The sequence below is a fragment of the Grus americana genome, chromosome 9, assembly GCF_028858705.1.
Source record: "Grus americana isolate bGruAme1 chromosome 9, bGruAme1.mat, whole genome shotgun sequence".
NCBI lineage: Eukaryota > Metazoa > Chordata > Aves > Gruiformes > Gruidae > Grus > Grus americana.
The window spans coordinates 12,374,889-12,390,064 of record NC_072860.1 but is presented as its reverse complement, the minus strand read 5'-3'; the positions used below and the strand labels follow the sequence as shown (position 1 = coordinate 12,390,064).

Below are 15,176 nucleotides of genomic sequence, written 5' to 3'. Positions count from 1 at the left end.
CGAATTTCATTCTGACAGAACTAGGAGCAGAAAGTAGCCTGCAGCCAACAACCAAACATGAGAACTCACACATTAGCTTTCCAGCACAATCTGACAGCTGAGAACTGAAAATACTACTATTGAAAACTTCTAAAATGTAAATGTTAAAATACTCAGAAAAGTAATTTTTAACTGTTTTAAAAGAAACACTGTATTTTGTAGAGAAAAATATCTTTACACCATTATAAAAAAGTAAATAGCATCATCTGCAAGTAGAGCAATAAAGACTGACTGCCTCTCGCCCTGCCAGCAGCTTCACACTTCAGAGAACACTTAGGATATGTGGATTTTTTGTGTAATTGTACTGTTTAATATGCACTAGGATTTGTGGTTAGTTATCAATAACATTCTTATTCACTATAAACTGATCATACTGTATATAGTGATAAACAGAGAAGGCAATGACTGCCAGAAGACACACACATTTCTGACATGAGTAAACAAGACGTTGAATTTGAGTTTGGAGGAAGGCGCTTATTGCCTACACAAGATCAGCAGCAATATGCTGGTATAGAATCAGGTTCTAGTCAATCACGGTGAAAACTGGGCTTCGCTCACCACAGCATCACACACTAAGATGCAGAAAACAATGAACATGGGGTTAGTTTTGTTTGCCATCTTATCATTACTGAACGCACCAAACATTTACTGCTTTCTTTACTGAGTTTTACTGCCATAATCACCATGAATATTAAAGTCTGGAAAAAGCAATTAAGGTCAGGCAAGTACATGGTCGATTAGCATTTGAGTATACCTTAGTCTGCAAAAAATTCTAATGTAGTCATTAAGTTCTACTTTTTGAGGAGTATTAATACATTTGAGAAAAAGTGGAAGAGTTAGGGCTTGGAAGTGGATTATATAGCATTTTGATTTATTACATTCTTCATCTGCTTCTGCCACTCCTCTAACAACACATTACGGAGGGTGGATTCACTTTTACAACTATGTTTAATCATGATTCCTGATAATATTCCATTGTAAATCAAAACTAGATTAGTCCTTGTATAATTAAGCCTGAGCTTCTCAAATTAAGTTCAATGTCAGCGAAAATGAGCAGGGCCAGCAGTCTCTGCTCATGAGAAAAAGAAATATTTTAATGTCTTAAATTGTAAGGGAGCAATCACTATACACTAGTGGTCTGTGCTGCATGAAAAATGCCTCAGTTCAGACCCTGCTATGATGCCTTTAACTGGTAATAAAATTAAAATGGAAGGAAACTAAATGGATCCGGATGGACTTATTAATGCAATAACATATCTGATATTTGGGTATCACTGCCACATGACCAGGAGGGGACTATTTCACAGGTACAGTACTGCACCATCTTCTTCCAATATCTCTATTTACTTTTTATGGTGCTTTCCTCTTCTCTACAGCATATAAACTGGCAAGAGAGAGGCTTGTGGGACACGGTGCTATGGGCTGGTTGCTGTTAATATAAGATATTACAGCAGCAGTGGAGCCTGAAAGGGTGGAATACAAATGCAAAAGAATAACAAGAAAAAGACTGCCTGCGTACAGGCAGCTGTTGTGCAGGCATTTACATCTGCACACTCATACATACTTGGTGGTGGGAAGTGTCACAGTGAACTTTTCCAAGTAGATAGATATGAAATCAGCTAAAGAAAAAAGGAAGCAAGGAAGACAGGAGCAGAGAACTACAGTTGCAACCAAAACACCTACGTACAGAAAGTCTCCGTTCCTGGCAGATTCTCCCCACGCTACCCACAAACACTACTGCCCTCAAAGGCTTTTCAGAGGGACACGTTTGAAGTGACATGTGTTTGTGGAGTGTGAGAAGAGGATGGAAAACAGCCCAATAGGATGCACCTTTTCTATTCTGTGGGCCTCTGAAGCTTAACCCTCAGGGTGGTTTCCTTTGGAGGCGCTGACACATGAAAGAATCTCTCTTAAAGGTGAATCCCTAATGGCTGGCACAGCTAGCTGAAAAATCTGGTAGGAAATCTGTGATAGAGCCCAAAGGATCAATGGATCACAGCACAGATATGGAGCTGCTGTCACAGCGGCATCTCTGAAAGATGAGAGGAGGGAATCTCTGCTAATGGTTCATCAGAGCATTTTCCTTCTACCGTGTGACTCTCTCCAGGCGTAGCTGAGGTACCAATGTCCATTAGAGCCAACTGTTCCATTGTGCTTTGTTGGTATTTTTCCCTGAGGTGTTACAGAAACCCTAACCTTCCTTACCTTCAGTCTATTTTAGTATCTTACCGTCTTCAGAGGTGGTTAAAATTCCTTCCATTTGTGTTGTTACCTGGAATGTATTTTGATATATATCAGTGTTCCTTGCTTCTCATTGAGTCTTTACATTTTAAGTTATATTCATCTGCTTCCCACTGCTTTAGTTGGAAGCAACTCATATGTTTGATTATTTATTTTACTTTAGACATGTTTTTAACTGAAACTGAATTAGCTCTTATAGACCATGTTGAGCCCTTTATAAATGAAAAATGCAGTGACGGCAGTCACAGTTACTATCTGGGCTAATAATCTATATTACCACTATAGCCGCTGAAAAAATACCATTTCAACAGTGGGTCATTCCCTTCTCAGATACATGTTTAAAATGAACTGATATTTTTCTCCTTATGAGAAAATAGTAAAGTATGTGCATCCTTAGAGATGTCTTTTACATAAAAGCAAAGTCAAGGACAAGCCCACTTGTTGACTGCAGTGTTATTTTCATAAATGCAGAGATTTTAAACCCGCTGCCACTGACCATTTTCAGCTGGTGCAACTACAGTCTGGTACTTCCTTGCAGAAATGGCTTTGTGTTGTTCTCTGGATAAACTGTCCATCTTCCATAGTACATAATTCACATTCTGGCTATGTAATCTTAAAGAGCTTTAGAGTTCTACTCCAAAAATAGCTGCTTTTTAGCAGTTGATTAAGTGATTCTGTATATACCTTCAGTGCCTTACAAGAGGTTTAATTATTAGATTTAATCTTTTGATACTTGCAAAGTACTTTTTGGATTCAGTGTGTGTTGTATACATGTAATGGCTTTGCTCTCTACACTTATTTTGTGGAATTTTTTTCTAGAAAACAATAAAGTAAATTTAAATAGATAAATGAAAAGCATTGGAAAATACAGAGTATTATTTTTATTGTGCATTCTGATGCCTGGAGGCACTAGTGGGCTTTTTTCCCCCCTCTTTTCTTTTAAAAAATGTCACACCATGAGGACATATTTAATTAGCTTATACTACCTATGGGGCTTTTTTTAACTCACTGTTGGCTGTTTTCTCCACATTTGTAAGTTTTTGTTTACTCAATCTCTGTAGGTGTATAATTTTACAACTATTATAATATTTCAAGTACACTAAGAACTAAAAATTTGCATTTATTCTGTATCCCCTTTTTAGATACTTAAAATCATCTTTTAAAAACTATTAATTGTTCTTAGGTCATAATTTTTATGACCATTCTTAGCACACTGTAAGATTTTAAAGAAATTTTAAAGAAATTTTTTCAAGCAAGAAATGGGTAGCCTATTTGGGTGCAGACTTTAAGGCCAATCCTCTTTCTCACTTGCACCTGATTTCATGACTAGTCCTACTGAAGTCAGTAAAACAACAGAGGGAATAAATTTCTATTTTGACATGCATAAAGTCCAGATTACTATTTAATTTACAATTATTCAAGACAAAGAATTCAGTGGATGTAAAACAAATACCTGTTTATTATGTGAAAGAGAGTAGTTTCATTGTCCACTTTTGCAAAGTTGCTTAGCCTTGCATTAAGCACCATCCTTTCAATTAGCACAGTCCAGCATTTTAGAAGCATGATCATGGTCTGAAAATTTCCTCTGCCCTTGGAATTGGATTTGGGCTCAAAAGAGTAAAATTCTGTTTCTCCATCATTCTTGTCTTTTCTTTTCTTTTTTTTTTTTTTTTTTTTTTCAGGTTTACGTGGTGCAATAGCATTTGCATTGGCTATTCAAGACACAGAATCCCAACCCAAACAAATGATGTTTACAACAGCACTGCTTATTGTGTTTTCCACAGTCTGGGTATTTGGTGGCGGCACAACACCAATGCTCACGTGGCTTCAGATCAGGTTAGTACTCTCTTTACAATATTTACCATTAAAATAGAATGCAGTTGCTATGATCAGTCACTAAATTCCTACAGCTTTGTAAGGCTTACTTACATGGTTTTTTTAAAAGAGTTTTACAAGCACAAAGGAAGTATTTGGCTATCTAGTAAAGGCTCCAGACCCCAGGTTCTTCCCAAGGTCATTACAGGTTTGGACCTAAGTCAGATCTATCCTTATTTCTTAAGAGATTGTCTCACTACTGTTCCTTTTAATCACTGTGAATAAATGTTAGCAGTGTCATCCTCAATATTGAAGAGCTACAAAGGCAGGTTTTGTCCTCATCTAAAAATCTGTATTCATTACACAAACATCATAAATGATGTATTTCTGATTATAATGTGAATATACTAGAAAATTTACCTGTATTGGTACCTCATTCAGCCATTGATTTATTACTTATTGTTTTATATATGCTCCTTTACTACATTATTTTTTAAGTTACTTCATAGTCACTTGTATTCACATACAGCAATGAATGACAAAGGAGGTTAAGTGAGAAAAGAGAGGGAAGTAGGAAGCTGGAATAAACAGTATCTAATTTAAATGCAGTGTCCTGCCAAGTGTGCTTTTTTGAAACCTTGCTTTTAACGATAAGAGTGTAATGCTATTGCTGAGTTCTGGTTACTTCATAATCCATTTAGAACTCACTGCCATGGTTCATAAGATCACAAAAAACCCCCAACCCTAATATCAAGATAGGCTTGTAATTCACAATTCCTTATCATTTATTCTATATATCCTTATCATTTATTCTACATATAGCATCTGCTTTTTTGTTTACAAAATGATGTCTGATTAACAAGCCTTCATGCCAGACCATTGCTATAAAACACTAGCTGAAGATAACTAAATTGCTTTAACAAAGAGCATAGATAAAAGCTTGCAGACAAAATAAGGACTGGCATACAAGTGTACTGTATAAACATAAAATGCGGGCATCTATGTGCAATGTGGGGGCTTTATCTTTCTGTGATAGTTTGGTTCTTTTTCATATCTCTCATGTCCTATAATGTCAATCAAGTTCATTACAGTTTGGATACACTCTGCCACTATCAGCCATCTTTCTGAGATTTGCCAGTTTGTCACTGTTGGTCAGCAACAGCTGTATGTGGCAACAAAAACATGGGTGAGGAAGAATATCTCATTAGGTCTTGTGGACCAAATTACTTTGGATTACTGTAACAGGAGATTAAGGAATAATTCTGAGAATGTGGTAAGGGAAAAAGCAGGCAGGCAATAGTCCTGTGTCTAGTCTAAGTTCTTAGGTCTTAGGACTAGATGCCTGTCCTGGTCTAGCTCTCTAGGTAATTTTTAAATTAACATTATCAAGTGCTTTCACTAACATAAACAATTTAATTGGATACAATAATTCTTCTCTATGAGGGTGATAAGGCACTGGAAAGGGTTGCCCAGAGAAGTTGTGGATGCCCCCTCCTTGGAAGTATTCAAGCCCAGGTTGGATGGGGCTTTGGGCAACCTGGTTTAAGCAGAGGGTGTCCCTACCCGTGGCAGGGGGTGTGGAACTAGATGGTCTTTAAGGTCCCTTCCAACCCAAAACATCCTATGATTCTATGAATGACATTTCTTCTGTTACTTAGTACTACCCAGAGGTGGGAAGGCCCACAAGACCACAAGTGAGGGGCTGACTCTCACATTAACTATTTATTCAATGCAAGCATGTGCTTCCTTCTTTACTCACCTGTACAATAGATTTTATCAAAGACACTGGAAGTAGACAGTCATTATCGATCTGAAATGCTCATCTCTTTAGGGATCTCCTCTGAATCCCAGCAGATCTGCCAGGCAGATTTATCAATCAATCGATTTATTTTTGTGACTGGGATATAGATTTTCATCTTGTAAAGCTATTAGGTTCACAATTCCCATTTAATTTTTTGACATCAGAACGTACAGCTTCATAAATTACGAGTGTGTGGTCAAACTGAGATAAAAATTTAAATGGACATCTTTAATTACAAATGTATCTTAAGGCTCTAATTTCTCTTTCTAGTGAATTTATTTAACTGTCTTTATAATTTATTACACCTCAGTATGGAATTTTGTCCTTAGCTACCAGCATTTGTCATTTTAGTCTTACATAATTTTACTAAGAAATTGTATTTAAAGGTGGTGGTAATTCCTGCCATTTGATACCTGTATGGATTCTAGCAGGCTTGGGTTTGCTGAAAGAGTTATGGGGCTGCTCTGAATTACACCACCTGGCTTGGTGTAATACCTCCAGTATGCTTGCAGCTGTGCCTGAACGGCAATTCTGAGCTGCAACTATCCCCACTTTTTTTAAAAATAAAATTAGGAGAGAGAGATTGTATTTTTTCTTGCTGGTTTGGAGAGTTCAGCTCACAAAGCCAAGGGAAACTGTATTGCGAGTACAAAAATGTTATGATTGTCTGTGAAGAGACTCATTGGAATGGGTTGGTATGTCATCAATTACAGAAAAAAGGAATGAAGCCAGTGAAATGCTGCAACTGTGTCTATTTACTATGTAAGTATACAAGAAGGACACTGGTCTCACACTAGCCCTTAAGTGTTCAATTGATGAGAACTTACATCAGGCACCATCCCAGAGCAGTTTGAAATCACTTCTGTGTGATTCCCCGGTGCTTTAGGGAACCAGATTTACCACTATTGTTCAAATCAACGCACAGTGCTAGATCAGTTAATCTAAACAACTAGAAATAAAGTTATTCACATTATCAAAATTAAGTACTTACAGGAAATGAAAAATATATGAATGACTGCTTTAAGGTCACAGTGACTACACTGGATTTCCCTATATCACCTACGAGTTGCTGTACAGGTAAAACTTCTCAGGAGACAGGAACGGTGAAAAAAAAAAAGGGTTCAAGCAAATAACAGTCCAAAGCTGAGTGTGCTTTTTTTTTTGCCAATGAAAGAATGAATTGGTTGAATCGAATCTTACTCACATACATTTTAATTTGTGCCCACTCTATGTAGAATAGGCTACAGTTCCTATCAGTAGTTCAGGTCAACTTCTCAAGGTTGACCAAGTTAGTCTTATCATAGAGATAAGTGCTTGAGCTTACATGTTACAGACCAACTTATCCACATTTTGGTTTTAAAACTTAAATAAATCTATCGTCCATTAAGTTGAAGACATGTAAAAATAATATAAATTACAAATAACTAATATATTTACCATTTGCTCTACCATAATATATTATAGTGTTAGTCAAGGTAAGAGACAGTATTGAAGATCTGTACAGCCTTCTTGTTGTGGATTATTGTCTACATATTATACATGTTTCAATGATTTATTGCACTCTGTGTAATTTACATTGTGAAATTCCCATAATGGTGACCAAGGCTCCTCGTATATCAGGAGTATAAGGGAATAGAACAATGACAATTTTTAAATAATAGTAGTAATAGTCTTCTGAAAAATCAATCTTTGTTTCCATAATAACTGGAATTTCCATAATCTTCCACCTCTACTCACAGCAATAGCATCAAATCTGCTTTTTTTTTTCAGCTAAAATTCAACTTAGTGTAAATATAAACTGTCACTCTATTTTTAGAGAAAAGATGGAGACGTGTCCTCAGAGATAACTACCAGCTGATTTATTCCAGGAATATGTATGGCTTATACAACACTTGCCAATTGCTGCCAAAACATATAGTGAGATATATTCTCAAAACTAACACGCGCTACTGAAAAAGGCTCCATTTCTATCTCTCGTTTAATGCAGCAATATCACTCAACTATCTCACAAGGTTGCAAAGGCCAGCTGTGCTCAGAGCTTTTGTAAAAAGAAGCTTAAATGGATCCCAGGAGTTCACCCAAGTTTATTAAGGTTCACAATTCTAGGTCCCTTCATTTAACAAACTAATTATATTGAAACATATGCTCCTACTTAAACTATAGCTTGAATCTAAGAAAGGTTCCTTAAGCCTTGGAAATCTGACCTGCATGTCTCTATATGTCAAAATACAGTTTTAAAAGAAACCCATACCAATCATTCTCATTATTAGTATATTTACTCATACAGAGTAGCCTTCAAAATGAGTCTTAAAATTCTTGGCAAAGTCTGAATATTTTTTTACTTTGTTCTAAAAGAATGAGACATACATTTTCAGAAATGTCTTAATTTTTTAGCTGTCTCCTGTTTTAGATACCTGAAACTGAGTTTCAGCAAGTGTTGAGTGTCCCTTTCGGAAAATCAGGACCTGTTTAAATGTTCCCAGTTCTCTGCCACAGTAACATAACATTTCTGAGCATAGAAGCATGTCCACAGTCAGTTACAATGTTATCAACTGGCGTTCTGAGAGCAGAATTGGTTGCACCACGTTCCTAAATAATACATTATCTTTTGGCTTATCTGAGAGTTATAACTAGAAAAAATTGCCTTTACTCTCCATGTGAAAAGACTACAATACACTGCTTTTGGCAGAATGAATAAACCTGCATCATTGTATGAGAATAATATCATGATATATCAACAGCAAAACAAAGATAGCCATTTAAGGTTGAGTTCACAGTCAAATTGAAGTATTCAATAAATGTGCCTTCAGAGATGTTGAGTATTACCTGCTAATGCTTTCAGATATATGTTTCCCTTCTTTCCCCATGCTCTGATTAAAAATAGAGCACTACATTTTACAGTAAATCTGCAATGAGAGGTTTGGAGATAAAGAACTCTCCTGACAGGCAGAGCAAAAATACAAAGCTCTTAATAAAACGTCCTATAAAAGCATTGTGCTAGGTATTAGCTCCAGTTTGTTTATCGTCACCTCCTGGGTAAATGTTTGTCAAGGGATTTCCAGACTTTTTGTGCATCTCGTTGCAGCAGTCCTTCAGTGAATAAGGAGATTTTTATTCCATATTCTAAATAAATACTAAGCAGAATTGAATAGTAACTTTTAATACTGTGTCTATCTGGCCATTGCCTTTGGTATGTATTCTAGAAACTGGCTATATCTATGTGCCTGGCAGCCCTTGAAAACATGCCATCTCTAGTTCACCTAAAACTTAGTTCCAAACCTCCAACTTTCTCTAAATACTAATGCCAGAGGCCTGGTTTCGTACCAGGTACCAATTTTTCGGGGGATGACCAAGGCTGTCCAAGCTCACATTCCCAGCAGGAGCATCTCCTCGTTGCATTCTTCTATTAGAAAGCACCAACCCAGGAAATGAAATTAATCAAAACAAACTATTCTTCTAATATTCAACTATTGCCTTTCCTAACTTCTAATTGACCCAAACTTTTGGATTCACTTCCAGAGCTCTGGGAAGAGCTCTGCTTATTCTTTACACTGTTCAGATTCCAGCTTTATAACTACAGACAGCTATGTCTTTTTGCCCATCTAGGCAAAACTAAACCTAAAAATATCGTTATACACTTTCAAAACATTTTTTTGCATTGATGGAACCAGAAGGTCCCTGATGGTGAACAGCAACTGGTCATTCATTCACACTACACTGGCATAAACACAGAATACCTTAATACAGGCAATGATCTCTGAGAATACAAAACATAGAAATGCATCAAATGTAAAAAATATATAACATAATATATAACTGAAAAAACAGTCTGATGCATGTAACAAGAATAAGAAGAGAGGATTCACATCCTATACAAGTCCTCAGATCTGTTTGCAATGAGTACATAAGCAAAAGGGATATTGTTGCTGTAGAGACTCTCTTCTGTTTTGTATGGGAAATGATCCTGACTGGCTAGGAGGAGAATGCAGGTAAACTGGGAGCAATATTGTTACCAGCATGAAAAAAGAAATCTGCCATTCGCAAGAGTCAAGCATCCAGTAACCTCCCTGTCCAGATCTACAGCAATGAAGGAAAGGAAAAATCTTTTACAGATTACACGCAGACATATCTCTATCACTGATACGAAGCCACCGAAGTCAAAAGAGTTGTCTCAAGGGTCCTTCTATTTATTCTTTGTAGACTGAATCATTCAACCGACTCAAATATATAGTCCTTACAGAGGTTTACCTGTATCTATTTTGATGGTAAATCTGCATTGAATAACACTGACGGGACATAAGAATTCAGACTAAAAGTTGCAGGAAAACCTACTGGGGGACTTCTTACCAACTCATGTAATATATTGCTATTTTGGCAAAGTAAATTTTTTAAAGAAAGTTTTTCAAGTTTTATTCTGAGTTCCACCATAAAACATAAACAGACCAGATTCTTTTGTGAGGGCTTACTTGTGGTATGGCTACAGCACTGTTTTCTAAATGAAAAAGGAAAAAACGTGATAGCACTGTATCCAAAACATTTTGAGAACATGGCTTAGCTGTTAATACTTTTGAAATAAGGCCAACTATTTGACTGCGTCACATCTGAAACATAAAATTGTAACATTATTCAGTGTTACAGTGTAAAAGTTGGAAGATCAAAACACTGCTAACTCCTAAACTCCCACCTATTTCCATATTGCAAATCCACCGAATACAATAGGAAATGAGCATTCAGCAGACATCAGCACCCAAAAGTCGTGAGCCAGCAGAGTTCAATGTCATTTAGAATGCTAGTATATCCCTTTACAATAAAAATATTTCACGGATAAGCTATTCTTTGAAGAAGTCAAGATTTTGGTTCCTTCAGTATCCAACACTGTAATCCATTGCTCCAATATCAAAGGCTAAGGTAGTGTGTATGTTTACCAGAATATCACATTAGGGACACAGGTGGGCAGCAGGGCTAAATGCTGTGGCTTGACTGCTTGTGACCATGACTGGCTACCAAAAAAAATAGATGGTAGAGTAAGATTCTCTGCTTATCCCAGGCCTTTATCAACTGATTATAGACTGCTGAAAGGCAGAACTTTATGTCAGAACTAGAGTAACAACATGACCTTAGCCAGTATTATAGTGCTACTGTTTCAGTAACAAAAATATTCTTTTCATTATTCCCAAAATCTATAGTTGTGTTCCCTGTGTTCAGCTGTGTTCAAAGAGATGTTACAGAAAGACAGTTTACAATGCTACAGTGGTAGCACTTGTTGCTGCCAAGTGGGAAGCTTTGATCAGATTTGGTCTGTACTTTAAGCTTCCAAAGATGTTCTTTCTGCTTCCCAGAAGAGGCCCTTCAAATTTAAAAAAAAAAAAAAAATTAAAAGAAAAAAAATTGTGGGCTTTGAAAAGAGTTCTGCCTTACCTAGAAAGGCAACAGTTGTGGTAAGAAATCTCAAGGGCTAAAATGGTGGTAAAGGTATGACTGAGCCTCAGGGCTCTGCAGAGCAGGAACCGTCCTTTTCCACAGCTTAAGAACAAAGAAGGATGCACTTTAGATCAAAGGATTAACAGATTGTTTTAGACAAGGTGGATGGTGCTACCTACATTACTATATTTTTCCAGTTATGCAGAAAGATTGACACTTTCTTCTTTTCTTTATAATGACATACAAGTCCTTCTTGACAAAAATCTGCCTGTTTCTGAGTTCTGGCAGAGTTAAGGTCTGATTTGCCATTATATGGTTGTAGCATCTGGATAGTTTTATTCACTGTCCTTTATCAAATCAGTTGTAAGAGAAAATTATCTTCTTCAAGACCACATTTGTAGAAATCTGTATGAATGGGATGAATGGGATCTATGGGAGAGGTAGTGATATAACTGGACTTATGTTACCATGCTTAATCCCACAGTGTTTGCTAAACAAAATTCTTGGGACAACAACAAACTGGCTTAAAAGTGATCTAAACAAGACACAAGTAATATTAAAACTCATGATTTTCATATCAGCCTCTATTTGCAGGATCTGCTGTGGGCACAAGGCTAGAATTATGCATTACTCAATACCACGCTCAGTGATCAAGCCATTACGAGAAACTGCCCACCTTTAACCTGGCAGGAAATTCCTCTGATGTAAGGCTGCTTCTATCACTATCCAGGCTGCGATTCTGCATCCTTACCTGATAATGAGGAAGAAGCCTTTCAGACACTGAGGGTGGACACAACCTGCAATAGTCTGTTGTATGGGTAAAGGACAGGCAGCACCTGCCTCTGGTATTCGGAGCTTTAAGAAGGTGGTCAAACACAGCAAACTCTGGCAGAGCTCACACAAGTCTCAGCCTTCCAGTGACCTGAAAGCATTTGCATATGCTTGACAACCTCCTGCCCCAGAACTTTATGTGCAAACTGTACTGGGCCCTTTTTATTGCTTCCCAGCAGGTGACTGAGCCCCCGCAGCTCCTGAGACAGTATCTCTTACTGTAAATACAAGTAGTGAGAGTCTTGAGACTGTTCTAACTGCACTAAAACTTTCAGAGTGATAAAGTAGCTATTTCCTACTGTATATTCCCAAACTGTAAAACAAATAGTATGTCTTAAATGCACATTCTACACCATACTGCAAAGTCCTGTAATCAAAAGTGGCTTAGAAACTTCAAGTACATTGAAAATCAATGGAGCTAAAGCTCCTAAGTCACTTTCAAAAGTTTGGTTTAGACAGTTTCATGTAACGCTAAGCGGAGCAATGCCTTCTCTAATCTCAGTGGGGTGAGATACGACTATGACACCAGAAAGAATGGTGTCCTGACAGCTGATCCAAGCAAAGAGGCTGCAGTCAGCTGAGGCAAGGAGGAGTGATCCTGTTGCCTGGTTAAGAAGAGCCTCATCAGAGTACTGTATTCTATCGCTGAGTTCTGCTCTGCTGATAGAGAAGAGCATAAGATAGTACGTCTCACAGTCATTTGTTCTGAACTAGATTCACATAGCAGTTTGATCTCTACTGCTCCTCATTTATTCCTAATTTAAGTGGAAGGTTTACTCTGAGTGAATGCATCTTAGCTTCCCTTTTTCAGCCTCACACAGGCGCACAAGGATTATCCCTCCTGAAACATAGCTAGTCCTTGAGATAGTCTGAATTCAAGAGCCAAGAGCATGTGTTCATATATCTTCAGATGATCCATAATTCAATAGTTATAAATTATTATGAACCTTCTTAATTGTTTTGCTTGTATTCCTGTGAACACATTTTCCTTTCACCATTTGTCAAGAGGAAGGAAGGTCAGTTTAGAAAAGGAGGCTTAATTAAATGTTTTTTCCTGGCCTTGGCACATTCTCTTCTATAACCATATTCCTTTGGGTCATATTTCCTCTAGAGTCCTGGAAAACAATTTAGTGAAAGTGAGGGATCCATTGATCTACTATTCAAAATGGAATGTCAGCCTAAGTATCTTCAACTGTAATTTGCGAGTGACCACAACATAGAGACAAACAGTTCACTTAAAGGCAGTGTTTTCAAGTACTGTTATATTTCTGTGCACTTGTACTGTTTATTATTTTGTTTTGGTTTTAGAATACTCATAATCAGTCTAACTGGTATTCCCTCTCAGTAACAGAAATAGCTCCAATAAACAAAGCTCACTCTTTGTTTCCAGGGTCATGTTCCTCTTTAGCCATAGTACAGTAAGTATTTTAAATCATGCTGCAATAAACACTCCTGTTGAGAGCCCAATTTCAGCCAAGCCACTTCAGGCCACTGAGTTCCTTTTAACCCAGACACACTTTCAACAGAGATCATACTGTTTTTGCCTGAAAAGTCTTTTAAATCCTAACAAAACCCTCTGAAATCCAGAAACACCCATAATTTAATGTAACAAGTCTAACCATTAATGCTGCAGTTATTTTCAAATTACTACTATCCGTAGTTGGCCAACTATCTGCACCTGTGAACATCTAAAGGACAATATTTTGCCTAACATCTTTTATACTGATGACAATTTCAATGCTTCTGTGCTAACAAATACTAATTGCATATATGTGAGCAACCATGTTGCTGACTCCCTAGACTCTCCTCAGCATTAGGATATTACTGATTTATGTGCAGACCTTAGGTCACAAAACCTACATTGCTATTTAAAAGGTAAGCTTCACAATTGCAAAGAACACCTTGAAAATGATTCAAATAAAACTAAACTAACAAGGGAGTTGTTTGTGTGAGTTCATGGACAGGCCAAAACAACAGCTCAGAGAAGACACTGTCCTACAATTATAAGAGTGTTATAATAGTTTTGCTGATGAGCCTCATCCTTGCTCCCACACAATAGTCCAGGTGTGACAGAAAGACAGTAGTTTAGGGTCGACTTAGGAAACTGCATGGCTGTCAGTCACTCTGTTCACCAGTATATGGGTAACAAGTGGTCCAGGAAGGCAGAGGAAGAAGCAGAGTTTTAGTTTCAGCTATAAGATGTTTAGCCACTGTAAATAACTATCAGCAATTTCAAGTTTGGTCAAGCACGTTAGAGATCACTGTGATTAAGCACTTGAGTAATTTGCACAGTCATCTATTGATTATTTGTGACATGGGTCACAGAGCGCAAGATCAGATTATGGTTTATCAGTTCATTCCCTTTGATCTCCTGTAGTAGCACAAACTAAAACATTGGTTTAGATTCTAGTTAAAGATCTTTTTTTATACAAAAATATTGCTAGATATGATACTTCCCCTTTGGCTTGTGGTCTTTGCCACCAGTTCTGGACTTGTGGGTATGTATAACCATAGTGGGTATGTAGTATCTACAAGAAATGGTCTGGTGTTCCTGATTAAAGCCATATTAGAGAAATGCATTCTGCTTCTGCTTCACACCTTGAGACGTTCAGCATCACACATGAAATTACCTGTGAGCAAAGAAAACCCTTCATGGGGCACACCCACACTGAAAGAGTTAATATAATACCTACTTTTATAACAGTAGCTAGAGCACGATTAGCCTGGTAAATGCTATAAATCAAGAAGCAGTATGAAATTGGACATTAAATGTATTGGATGTTATTATAAAAAGAGAAATTGGATAATTTCCTTTCATTTCTATCTGAAAATGAGAAATCATCCAGGTAATGAATCTCAGTGATCTTCTGAAATGCCTATCATTTATTTGCAAGGTGCTTTTCTGCTAAGATAAAGTGTGCATTTGACCTCTCGGAGTTATTCATAGCATTTTGCCTGAATGATACTAAACAAGGTTTATAAACATTTGTGCTGTAATAGTCCTTGATAACAAAATAAAAAGACCAGA

At 37.1% G+C, this 15,176-nt stretch overlaps 1 protein-coding gene across 1 annotated transcript in view; it reads left to right on the top strand.

Annotated features, from left to right (window-relative positions):
• Nucleotides 1-15,176, top strand: part of SLC9A9 (solute carrier family 9 member A9) — a 214,479-nt gene that overhangs the window by 115,690 nt on the left and 83,613 nt on the right. Inside the window, exon 12 of the mRNA XM_054835998.1 lies at nt 3,963-4,116. Within this exon, the coding sequence (XP_054691973.1) occupies nt 3,963-4,116 (154 nt within the window). The remainder of the gene's footprint in view (nt 1-3,962; nt 4,117-15,176) is intronic.